The 13,656-nt window shown below is 39.0% G+C and overlaps 1 protein-coding gene across 4 annotated transcripts in view; it reads left to right on the top strand.

Annotated features, from left to right (window-relative positions):
* TRDMT1 (tRNA aspartic acid methyltransferase 1) overlaps window positions 1-13,656 on the top strand; it is a 49,425-nt gene that overhangs the window by 13,679 nt on the left and 22,090 nt on the right. For all 4 annotated transcript variants that reach the window (XM_084871305.1, XM_084871304.1, XM_084871303.1 and 1 more), the window contains one exon: window positions 9,917-9,993. In XM_084871305.1, coding sequence (XP_084727431.1) covers window positions 9,917-9,993 — 77 coding nt within the window. The remainder of the gene's footprint in view (window positions 1-9,916; window positions 9,994-13,656) is intronic.

Genomic DNA, 13,656 nt, shown 5'->3' with positions numbered 1-13,656 from the left:
CTCACCCCGTATCACTGGCTGGGCACCCACCCTGTCCTAGGCACGCCCAGGTTCTCTCAGAGCAGCAGGGAGCCAGCACCCCTGTCCTACTGAGCATGCATTCCTCCAGGACAGGATGGGGATACGGGGAGGAAACAGCCTCAGACAGATGTGAGGTGGAGCTGTTAGAGGGCACGGGCACCGTGAAAACTTGGGACTGAAGCCACATAGGGGATCTGAGAGGGAGGGGCAAAGGGAGGCTCACTGAGGGAAAGAAGAGCCCTGGCTGGGTGGCTTCGTTGATAGGAGTGTTGTCCCATAGACCAAAGGGTTACAGGTAGGATTCCTGGTCACGGCACATACCTACGTTTCGGTTTCAATCCCTGGTTAGCATACGGGAGGCAAGCAATGGATGATGGATGTTTCTCTTTCACCTCAGTGTTTCTCTTTCTCTCTCTCTCAAATCATTAAAAACATCTTCAGGTGAGGATTTGAAAATAAAAAGTCAAATTACAGTTGGCCCTTGAACAACATGGGAGGCAGGGGCACCAGCACCGACCCCTGTGCATCAAAAATCCATGTTCAACATTTTTTCTCCCCTCCTCTGTTCCCCCATTCAATCTTGGTAGAAATGAGTTGAAATTATATTTATTTTTTGTCATATCAGCAAAAACTATATTATTTGGTGGGCTGCAGAATTTTAGTAATTATTTTTCATGTACCATGAGAGATGAAAAAGGTTGAAAATTGCTGTTGTAGATCAATGCATATGGTCAGCCCTCCACATCTGTGGACTCCCAACTATAATTTGGAAATAGTACAGGTATTTCTTCTAAAAAATTCATGAATAAGTGGACCCATACAGTTCATACCCATATTGTTAAGGGTTAACTGTATTAAAAATAATTTGTGTATTTCCATTACTTGAATCCCAACACATTTATTGATTTAGAATACCAGGTTCAATAAAGTTGTGAAAAGTGTGTGTTATTTTTTGTATAACTGCTCTATCATTTGGATTGCACTATAAAAAATCGCTGGTGGCTGATGTGGATCAGTGGTTGGAGTGTCAGCCATGAGCACCCAAAGGCCACAGGTTCAATTCCCCACCAAGTGCATATACCTGGATTGCAGGTTTGATCCCTGACCCCAGTCAAGGCACATGCTATAGGCAACCAATCACTGTGTCTCTCTCACATGGATGTTTCTCTCTCTTTCTCTCCCCATCCCTCCTTTTCACTCTCTGAAAAATCAATGGAAAAAATATCCTCCGTTGTAGATTAATTTTTTTTAAAATCACTACATATTTTCAAGATTTCTTTAAAATTGCAATTTTTCATGCCTTACTGTATTGGACATATTAACTCTGTTTACTTCCTCTAGATTCTAGACATGGGATATTTCTGATATAAAAGATTATTGTTTTATTTTTACTTCAGTTTTAAGCATTTCATTTTAATTCACATTTTAGTTGTGAAATCTGTAAGTTGCTTGTCACATGGCCCTGTGCTGGCACCATTATCTACTTGTATTGCCTTGCCTCGTTTTCTGACAGACTGGTCATTGTATGATTTTCTTCAGCATTTGTATTTAATTTCAATTTCATTTTACACATATATCCTGAGCTACTTAAAAGCCTGAGATTTAAATATGATGTACACTTAAATTTAAATCTGATGTACATTTAAACTTTTAGTACAATAGAGACAACTGGTTAACTCAGTCTTTACAGAATTCAGAATAAAGTTTTTTCTGCTTTATTTATATACTTAAACTTTTTAGAAATGTGTCATAATTAGGAATGTTGTGTTTCTAGGCTTGTCGCTTTAAATTTCTGATTAAGAGTGCACATTAAGAGGGCTTCATGAGTGTCAAACCCATGGATTTATGGTTCTCTATATTTTATCTTCTGCTATATAGAACAGAAGCAAAATAACACATTTTCCAACTATTTAGTCTAGTAAGGATTATTTCGGTTAATCTTATCTACATCCTTTTGAAGTTCTTTGCTTACATACAGCTATAAAACAATATAATATTGTGCATAATTGAAAAATGGGATGTTTTTCCATTTGGTGGCATATTAACAGAGACATACATGAAAGGGATGGCTACTGGTCAGTACATCACATTTTCTAAAATAAAAAATATTGTTAGAGAGGTATTTAAAAATTTCTTAGAACCTAGGCTGAAAATCACTGGTTATATAATTCTCCATGTTTGACTCTGGAAAATACAACAATGTTAAACTTGAGGTGCTGTGGATCAGGTGCTGTGACTGCTCTGCTTTGGCTGGCAATGGGACTTGGGACAGTCACTTAATTTTTCATAACTTTGGTTCCATCACAAGATTCCTTTAAAAAATTAGTCTAACTGAAGTTGATTTGAAAAGTATTATATAAACTTTTTTTTTTTTTTTTTTTTTTTTTTAATATATTTTATTGATTTTTTTTTTACCCCCTCCCTCCCTCCCACACATCCCCTCCCTCCCCAGAGTTTTGTGTCCATTGGTTGCACTTATATGCATGTATACAAGTCCTTCGGTTGATCTATTATCTCCCCCAGATCTTCCTCCCGTCCCCACTGTAACTTGACAGTCTACTTGTTGATATACTGTCTCTATATCTATCTTATGGTTCACCAGTTTATAATGTTCTTTATTATCCACAAATGAGTGAGGTCATGTGGTGTTTCTCTTTCATTGATTGGCTTATTTCACTCAGCATGATGTTCTCCAATTCCATCCAGGATGCTGCAAATGATGAGAAATCCTTCTTTTTTATGGCAGCATAGTATTCCATTGTGTAGATGTACCATAGTTTTTGGATCCAATCATCTGCTGACGGACACTTAGGCTGTTTCCAAATTCTGGCTATTGTAGATTGTGCTGCTATGAACATAGGGGTGCATATATCCTTTCTGATTGGTGTTTCAAGTTTCTTGGGATATATTCCTAGAAGTGGGATTACTGGGTCAAGTGGGAGTTCCATTTTCAGTTTTTTGAGGAAACTCCACACTGTTCTCCACAGTGGTTGCACCAGTCTACATTCCCACCAGCAGTGCGCGAGGGTTCCTTTTTCTCCGCAACCTCGCCAACACTTGTCGTTTGTTGATTTGTTGATGTTGGCCATTCTGACAGGTGTGAGATGGTACCGCATTGTTGTTTTGATTTGCATCTCTCGGATAATTAGTGACTTTGAGCATGTTTTCATGTGCTTTTTGGCCTTCCTTCTGTCTTCTTTTGAAAATATTCTATTTAGGTCCATTGCCCATTTTTTAATTGGATCATTCATCTTCCTTTTATTTAGTTGTATAAGCTGTTTGTAGATGTTGGAGATTAAACCTTTATCAGTGGTAACATTTGCAAATATGTTCTCCACACAGTGGGCTTTCTTGTTGTTTTGTTGATGGTTTCTTTTGCTGTAAAAAAGCTTTTTATTTTGATGTAGTCCCATTTGTTTATTTTCTCTTTAGCTTCCATTGCACTAGGGGTAGTATCAGTGAAGAAGTTTTTTTGGCATACGTCTGAGATTTTGTTGCCTGTGGATGCTTCAAGTATTTTTATGGTTTCCCGTCTGATGTTTAAGTCCTGTATCCATTTTGAGTTTATTTTTGTGTATGGTGTAAGTTGGTGATCTAGTTTCATTCTTTTGCATGTATCTGTCCAATTTTCCCAACACCATTTATTGAAGAGACTGTCTTGACTCCATTGTATATTAGTGCCTCCTTTGTCAAATATTAATTGAGCATAGTGATTTGGGTTGATATCTGGGTTCTCGATTCGATTCCATTGATCTATATGTCTGTTTTTGTGCCAGTACCAGGCTGTTTTGAGAACAGTGGCTTTGTAATACAGTTTGAAGTCTGGTATTGAGATACCTCCTACTTTACTCTTCTTTCTCAGGATTGCTGTGGCTATTCGGGGTCTTTTATTGTTCCAAATGAACTTTTGGAGAGTTCTTTCTAGGTCAGTGAAATATGCCGTTGGTATTTTAATGGGGAGTGCATTGAACTTATAGATAGCTTTAGGAAGTATGGACATTTTGATGATGTTGATTCTACCAATCCATGAACATGGTATGTTCTTCCATCTGTTTACATCTTCCTCTATTTCTTTTTTCAGTGTCGTGTAGTTTTCCGCAAATAGGTCCTTTACTTCCTTAGTTAAGTTTATTCCTAGGTATCTTAATTTTTTTGGTGCGATCGTAAATGGAATTGCTTTTTTAGTCTCTGTTTCTATAAACTCACTGTTGGTGTATAGAAATGCCATAGATTTCTTGGTGTTAATTTTGTATCCTGCTACATTGCCAAATTCATTTATTAAGCCAATTAGTTTTTTAATGGAGTCTTTTGGGTTTTTTATATACAATATCATGTCGTCTGCAAATAAGGATAACTTTACTTCTTCTTTTCCAATTTGGATGCCTTTTATTTCCTCCTCTTGTCTAATTGCAATGGCTAGTACTTCCAGTACTATGTCAAAGAGGAGTGGCGATAGTGGGCATCCCTGTCTTGTTCCTGTTCTTAGAGGGAATGGTTTTAGTTTTTGCCCATTGAGTATGATGTTTGCTGTGGGTTTATCATATATAGCTTTTATTACGTTGAGGTATGATCCTTGTACTCCCACCTTGTTAAGAGTTTTTATCAGGAAAGGGTGTTGGATTTTATCAAATGCTTTTTCTGCATCAATTGATATGACTATATGATTTTTATCTTTCAACTTGTTTATGTGATGTATCACGTTTATTGATTTGCGGATATTGTACCAACCTTGCATTCCTGGTATAAATCCTACTTGGTCATGGTGTATGATCTTTGTGATGCTCTGCTGGAGCCGATTTGCTAGAATTTTGTTGAGGATTTTGGCATCTATGTTCATGAGGGATATTGGCCTGTAATTCTCTTTCATTGAGTTGTCTTTATCGGGTTTTGGTATTAGGGTGATGCTGGCTTCATAGAAGGAGTTTGGAAATGTTCCTTCCTCTTGAATTTTTTGGAATAGTCTGAGGAGGATAGGTTTTAGTTCTTCCTTGAATGTTTGGTAAAACTCTCCTGTGAAGCCATCTGGCCCTGGGCTTTTGTTTGCTGGAAGCTTTTTGATGACTGTTTCAATTTCTTCCCAAGTCACTGGTCTATTGAGATTTTTAGATTCTTCCTGATTGAGTTTTGGAAGTTTGTATTTTTCTAGGAATATGTCCATTTCCTCCAGGTTGTTCAGTTTGTTGGAATAGAGTTGTTCGTAGTATTTTGTAACAATCCGTTGTATTTCGGTGGGGTCTGTTGTTATTTCACCTCTTTCATTTCTGATTTTGTTTATTTGGGTCCTCTCTCTTTGTTTCTTGGTTAGCCTGGCTAGAGGTCCATCTATCTTGTTTATTCTTTCAAAGAACCAGCTCTTGGTTTTGTTGATCTTATGTATTGTTTTTTTGGTCTCTATGTCGTTTATCTCTGCTCTGATTTTTGTTATTTCCTTCCTTCTGCTTACACTGGGTTTTTCTTGTTGCTCCTTTTCTAACTCTTTGAGTTGTAGAGTTAGATCATCTGTTACTATTTTTTCTAGTTTTTTGCAATAGGCTTGTAAGGATATGAACTTCCCTCTCAAAACTGCTTTTGCTGTGTCCCAAAGATTTTGGATTGTTGTGCTTTCATTGTCATTTGTTTCCAGGATGTTTTTAATTTCTTCCTTGATTTCTCTGGTAACCCAGTCCTTGTTTAATAGCAAGCTGTTTAGTCTCCATGTGTTTGATTTCTTTGGATTATTTTTATTGTAGTTAATTTCCAGTTTTATGCCATTATGGTCTGAGAAGATACTTGATATGATTTCTATCTTCTTGAATTTGAAGAGACTTTGCCTATGTCCCAAAATGTGGTCTATCTTTGAGAATGTCCCATGTGCACTTGAGAAGAATGTATATTCTGTGGCTTTGGGGTGGAGTGTCCTGAAGATGTCAATTAATTCCATCTGGTCTAGTGAGTCATTTAGGATTGATATTTCTTTGCTGATTTTTTGTTTAGATGATTTGTCGAAGGGTGACAGTGGGGTATTAAAATCTCCTACTATGATTGTATTGCTATTAATCTCTCCCTTAATGTCCTCTAGCAGTTTTTTAATGTATTTGGTTGCTCCTGTATTGGGTGCATATATATTTACCAGGGTTATTTCTTCTTGTTGGATTGTTCCCTTTAGTATTATGAAGTGGCCTTCATTATCTCTTGTTATGTCCTTCACTCTGAGATCTAATTTGTCAGATATAAGTATTGCTACCCCAGCTTTTTTTTCATTTCCATTTGCCTGGAAAACTTTTTTCCATCCCTTCACCCTCAGTCTGTGTGCATCTCTTTTTCTGAGGTGGGTTTCTTGTAGACAACAGATGTATGGGTCTTGTTTTCTTATCCAATCTGTTACCCTATGTCTTTTGATTGGAGCATTTAATCCATTTACATTTAAGGTTATTATTGATAGGTACTCATTTGACGCCATTTTTATTCTATACCCGTGTTCCTTCTTCACTTCTTATTTCTTTATTTTTACAGTAGACCCTTTAGCATTTCTTGCATTGCTGGTTTGGTGGAGATAAATTCCTTCAGTCTTTTTTTGTCTGTGAAGCTCCTGATTTCCCCTTCAATTTTGATTGATAGCCTTGCTGGGTACAGTATTCTTGGATTCAGACCCTTCCTTTGCATGACTTTGTATATTTCATCCCATTCCCTTCTGGCCTGATAAGTTTCTGTTGAGAAATCAGTTGCTAGTCTGATGGGGGTTCCTTTGTATGTAACTTTCTGTCTCTCTCTGGCTGCTTTTAAGATTCTTACTTTGTCGTTGTTGTTTGCCAATTTAATTATAATGTGCCTTGGAGTCTGTCTTCTGGGATTCATTTTGCTTAGGACTCTGCGGGCATCTTGGATTTGTGTGGGTTTTTTCTTTTCTATTTCAGGAAAGTTTTCTGTCATTATTTCTTGAAATACTTTTTCCATGTCTACCTCAGTTTCCTTTCCTTCTGGAACCCCTATTATTCGAATATTATTTTGTTTTGTTTTGTCCCAAAGCTCCCGTAGGCTCTCCTCCTGCTTTTTAATCTTTTTTTCTAGAAGTTGCTCTACTTGGGTATTTTTTTCCATCTTATCTTCTAGCTCACTGATGCGGTCCTCTGCTTCATCTAGTCTACTCTTGATGCTTTCTATTGAGTTCTTCATGGTAGCGATGTCACTTTTCATTTCTTCTTGGTTCTTCTTCAGTTCCTCATGGCTCTCCTTCATTTCCTCATGGTTCTTTCTCATTTCTTCTTGGCTTTTGTCAAATTTCTCTTCCATTCTTTTTAGCCATGCTATGATCATTACTCTGAATTCTTGCTCTGGCAGGCTGCTTACCTCTGGCTCGTTAACTTCCTTTTCTGGTGATGCCTGCTTTTCTTTCAAGTGCGGACTATGTTTTTGTCTCCCCATGGCCTCTCTTTTCAGGATGTCTGGTTATGTGGTATTCCTTCTCCTGCGTTGATTTTGAGGTACAAAATACAACACTACCAGGTACAACACAAGCAGCACTTAACAGGAATGTATTTACAATATTAATAACCTCTAATAAAGGTGACCACTAGAGAAAGGCAACTTAGGGGATAGGAGAGAAGGAATAAAGGTAAAAATAAAATAAAGAAAAATTAAAAAAAAATAAAATTAAAATTAAAAAAAAATTAAGTAAATTAAAAAAAAAGAGGGATAAAGAGATAGAAAAAGAAGAAGAAGAAAAAAGTAATGACAAAATGAAGTTGGAAAACAGGGAAAAAAAGAAGAGGGAGAGAGAGAGAGAGAAAGAGAGAGAAGAAGCAAACTAAAAGAGAAATGGGAAACAAACTATATATATATGGAGAAAATTGCCATAGAAAAACCTCTGGACCCAGCCAATGCCAGTAACAATACTTGGAGATTAATACAAACTACAATATCCACTATTATTAAGTAAGGCTATGATATACAGAAGTAAAATAAACAAACAAAAACAGAGGATTTAAAAAAAAAATACAAAGCAACAATAACAATACAGGAATAAGCATAACAATTTCACTAAAAGGCATAAAAATTCACAATAATCAACCTTCACACATACAATGCGAAAAGGATAGAGGGGAGAATGGATTTTTTTTTTTTTTAACTAGTTAATATAGTGCAGAGATTGGTATTTATACACTTGGATCAGGGGTTGAAACTTAGGTCTATAAGTATAGTGAGAGCTTTAGCAGGGGGTATAGAGAGAGAATAGAGGAAAAACTAAAGCCGGAAAGGGATAGGATAAACTGTAGACTAAAGGGTAAAGTTTAGTAAGAGAGTGATAGTGTAAAGGTTGAGTTGAGATAGGGTTGAATGATGCTATAGTAGAGATTAAAATAGAATGAAGGTTACTCCCAATGTAAAATAAAGAAAAAATAAAATGGTACTAGAGAGAGAAAAAAAAGAAAAGAAAGAAAGAAAAAAAATAAATAAATAAAATTTTTTTTTTTTTTTTTTTTTTTAAATTGCAAAATAGCAGTATTAATAGTGATAGAGATTGAAAAATGTAGTAATTGAAAAGGTAAAATCAAGTAAGGAAAAAAGAAAAAAAAATTGTTTCTTAAGTAAAAGATATGAAAAATGAAAATTAAATAAAAGATGTAAAAAATGAAAATAAAATAAAGTATAGCAAAATTAGCATAAAAATGACCAGTACTGGTCACTCACTTCCTCAGTTAATGTATTTGGCACTTCTGATTCTCGGACCAGACAGTCTTGCAGTTCCCAGCTTTCCACTGCACCTCAGTTTTGTAAGGCAATCCTTAATTTTTAGTAGACTATATCTTAGATATTTGTGTCCATTTATTTTTGATTAATTAAAAGACAAAAGAAAAGAAAGGAAAAAAAAAAAAAAAAAAAAAAAGAAGGGCAGTTTGTAATTCAGCTCTTAGGTGTCAGTGTTTCCGGTTTGACCTCCCAGTCTTTTTGGTTGCTCCGGCCTTCTTTCTCTATGGCTCTAGCTGGCAGGGTGCCAGCTGGCTCCCAGACTATCTCTTCTGGCTCCGATCCCTTGTTTCCAGGGAGGCACTTTCTCCCTGCAAATTCCCCAGATATGCCCAACTAGGCTGATCTTCCCTAGTATTCCGAAGCTAGGGGGTGAAGGGGATCAGGCGCCGAGGTGTCCAGATGTTCCGCCCTTGGCGGGACAGCCGCGATTCTTAACACTCTGTCCCGTGTTCCCTGGCTTTAAAAAAAAAAAAAAAAAAAAAAAATTCCCGCTTCTGGGGAAGCTTATGCCAAACCCAGCACTAGATGTCGCTGCAGCCTTCTTAGGGCTCAGCTTTGCGGGCGCTGCATGGAGGCAGGGCCGGAACTCCCCGGCTACTGTGGCTGCCGGCACCGCGGGACCGCGATCTCTCAGGCTTTCCCCGCAAATTCTGACCTTTCCGTGGGTGACCGAAGAACTCCTTTGAATCCACACACCAGCGCCAACTCGGGCGTCTCAGCTACTGGATGGAGCTCTCCGCAGTGGGCTTTCCAGGCCTCAGAGAAGCCACTCCTTTCTCACAGCGCCGCCGCCGCTGCTTCTGCCGCCGCCGCAGCCGCCGCGGCCGCCGCTGTGGCTGTGTTGGCCACCGGCTGGAAATCCTGTCCAGCGGATCGCTGCCTAGCTTCCTTGAAACCTCTGCTGCCCCTCAGCTGCCAATCAACCCTCCCTGAGCGACTCAGATGTTACTTTTATCTGTTCTGGGACCAGAGTCAGAACAAGTCCGACTGTTCCGTCGCCATCTTCAAGCTCCGCCCCCTAAACTTTTAAGTATTGTAAATAAAACTATTAACTGGTATAATTTTTGATATATTTAGTTATAATTAGCATTTTTCTCCTTTCCCATTCTACCCAATTATTTATTTATTTATTTATTTTTACATTTCTTTCTTATTGTTCTATCCTTAGGGCATTACATTAGAAGAGTTTGACAGATTATCTTTCAATATGATTTTAATGAGCCCTCCTTGTCAGCCATTCACAAGGTATGTATAATAAATATTTCTCTGTTGAGAAAGAACTTTTAAAGAACTTATTAAATCAAATCATACTATAGTTTTGAGTATGGATACTTTGAATTCTATCAGCTGTATTTTTATAGTTTTGAATTTTTTATAAATAATTTCCTTTATCTACTCATCCTATATAAGGCTAATATGCAAATTGACCCCCTTGATCGGGAGTTTGACTGGGAGTTCAACCAGCGGGTGGGGCCAGCCTGCCAACTGCCTGAGGCCCCTCCCACTGACCAGCTTGCCCAATCAACCCTGATCAGGGCAGGCGGCCAGACCCCACCTGTGCACAAATTTGTGCACTGGACTTTTAGTTTATTTATAATTTAGTATTAATTATTAAAGAAATAGCAATTACTGCCACAAGAGCAAAGTAATTTGGTCAGTGGTAGATATACAGTGACTATGACAGAGCTCTTCTATACCTACCTGAGAAGATATAATCATGCACCACTTAACTGTGGGATACATTCTGAGAAAAGTATAGTCAATTTCATCATTGGGCAAACATGATAGGGTGCACCTACATAAACTTAGACAGTATTGCCTACTACATAGCTAGACTACATGGCATAGCCTATTGCTCCCAGGCCACAAACCTGTACAGCATATTACCATATAGAATACTGTAGGCAATTGTAACACAATGGTAGTATTTTATATATATAAACATAGAAAAGGTACAGTAAAAATATGGTATAAAAAATAAAAAATGGTACACCTGTGTGAGTATTTACCATGAATGGAACTTGCAGGACAGAAAATTGTTCTGGGTGAGTCAATAAATAAATGTGAGTGAATGGGAAGACCTAGGGTATTATTATACACTACTATAGGCTTTATATCCACTGTACACTTAGGATACACTGAACTTATGCAACAACATGAGATTAAATCAAATAAGACAAAATGATGTAATTAAAGACATGGCAAAAATTACATATATACAATATATGTATATATGTATATATGTATGTATATATTTTATACATACACACACACACACACACACACACACACATATATATATATAAAACCCTAATATGCAAATTGACCGAACAGCAGAACAACCAAACAACTGAACAACTGGTGACTCCCAGGGAGTGCTCGCGGGACATGGTAGGCACCAGCAGCAGGTGACAGAGTGCGGAACATGGTGGGTGTCGGCCATGGTGGGATAGTGGAGGATGTGAGTGGGGCACCAGACCAAGGTGGGGCGCCGGTCACAGTCATCAGGGCGAGCCTCTGGTGGTTACTGAAAATTCTTTGTTCCTTCATGCTGCGGTTCTGCCCAGGGCTCGCATCTACTGCCAGCGCCCGAGACGCCACTCATACCCAGCGCTGGACCTGATTGCTCAGCACTGTCAGTGGGTGCAAGGGGTGGCTGTCAGCTTCAATCACCTCTCAGGGCTTCTCCACCTCCTCCTGCTCCAGAGGGGTGATCAGGGCTGGCATCTGCCTCTCGCACCTGCTGTCGGTACCTGGAACTGGTCACAATTGCTCAGCACCATCAGTGAGTGTGAGTGGTGGTTGCCAGTCCCAATTGCCCCTGAGGGCTTCTCCATGCCCCCTCCATTCCTGAGAAGTGATTGAGGCAGCAGCCACCACTCGCACCCACTGATGGCACTGTGCCCAATTGCTCTGCGCCATCAGCAGGTGTGAGTGGGGCCAGTGCCATCAGCATGTGGAAGCAGTGGTGGCAGGAGTGGGGCTGCTGACAGAAAGAGGACTGCAACCCGCAGCGGGAGGGGGTGGGTAGGGTATGGAGGATGGGCCAAGACCTGCTCTATGCCCACTGCAGCCTCATGGCCCACAGTTCCTTTCAAGGTGCACAAATTTGTGCACTGGGCCCCTAGTATCTATACTAATAAAAAAGTAAGATGCAAATTGACTGTACCTTCATCACACCCACCAGCCAATCAGGAGTGGGTATGCAAATTAACCAACAAAGATGGTGGGTTAATTTGCATACACAGGTGCTAAGCCACACTGCCCCAGCTGCTCCTGGCCTCTGAGCAGCGTAGGAAGGCAGAAAGGTGGCTCCAGCCAGAGTGAAGGCAGTGGGATAGTGGGGAAGGAAGGCCTATGCTTGAATGAATCTTCGTGCATCAGGCCAATAGTGTATGTGTGTGTGTGTGTGTGTGTGTGTGTGTGTGTGTGTGTATATATATATATATATATATATATGTGTGTGTGTGTGTGTGTGTGTGTGTGTGTGTCTGTTGCCAATGTAACCTGGCATACCATTTTATAGCAAACTTATTTCAGTAAGTAGAAGAGTACTCCTTAAAATAATGATAAAAAATATATTATAGTAAATACATAAACCATTATTTAACCAACATAGTCGATTATTATCATTATCAAGTATTATGTACTATACATAATTATATGTGCTATACTTTCATAGGACAGCAGCACAGTATGTTTGTTTATGTCAGTGTCACCACAAATAAGTGAGCAATGCATTGCACTGCATATGTAGTTATGATGGTTACAGTGTTTCTAGGTGAAGGTAATTTTTCAGCTCCATTATATGGTCTTATGCTGCTGGCAGCAGTAATTGACTCTGTAGTACTGTCACCAGTTAGAATGCGGAAAGGAAAGGGCAGAATCAGAGGAACCAAGGTTTCTGAGTCATCTATTCAAGTACACTAATTTACCATGGAGCCTCAAGTTCATTGATGGTTTTGGCCCCGCTGTCAGGTATGAATGAGGAAACTGATGCATGATATTATGTTACTTATGTAAGATTATGAAGCTGTTAAGTAGTAAGGTGCTCTCTTTCTACACCTGAGGCCCAATCCAAGTCTTACTTTCTGTTTGATAATTTAAATCTTTTTTAAAAAAGTTTTTAATTATAATTGACATTCTATATTATTTTACACTGGAGGCCTAGTGCACAAAATTTGTGCATGGGGGTGTGTGTCCCCGCCCAGCTTCCACCCTCTCCAGTCTGGGACCCATCAAGGGATGTCCAGCTGCCCATTGGGATCGGGCCTAAACAGGCATTGGACATCCCTCTCACAATCCAGGACTGCTGGCTCCCAACTGCTCACCCTTCTCTGCTGCCCTGCTTGCTTGTTTCTCCGCATCTTTGCTCCCTTCTGTAGCACTTGGCGTCTTTCTACGCGCTATCTTGATATGCAAATTAACTGCCATCTTGGTTGGGTTAATTTACATGTTTTCCCTGATTGGCTGGTGGGCGTGGCTTTGGCGTAGCAAATGTGTGGTCAATTTGCATATTACTCTTTTATTAGGTAGGGTTAGTTTTAGGTGTATAGCATAATGGTCACATAATTATATTGAATCTTATTTGTAAGAAATAAATGCTAGTCCAACGACTGCCTGTTTGTGTGATGTTTTGATCTTATTAGTGTAACCAAGTTACAACTCCTGCTTATAGAATCAAGCCTTTAGCTTAACTTTCTCCTTTTTACATTGGACGAGATTGTTTTATTGTTAGCAACTATTCTGATCTGCTTAGATGGTGATAAGACATCAATGCTCTCAGCTCTTTGTTGCCTTACTACCCAACCAGCTATTTCATTGGAATTTTTGTCCCATCTGGACAGAGTAAATGGTGCCATCAACAATTGTGTGTGTGTATCTTCTTTCCCAATCCAAGCTATATTA

Source organism: Pipistrellus hanaki (genome assembly GCF_964339955.1).
Source record: "Pipistrellus hanaki genome assembly, chromosome: 1".
NCBI classification, from domain to species: Eukaryota; Metazoa; Chordata; class Mammalia; order Chiroptera; family Vespertilionidae; genus Pipistrellus; species Pipistrellus hanaki.
The sequence above is the reverse complement of the archived record's forward strand: the minus strand, read 5'-3'. Positions and strand labels throughout refer to the sequence as shown.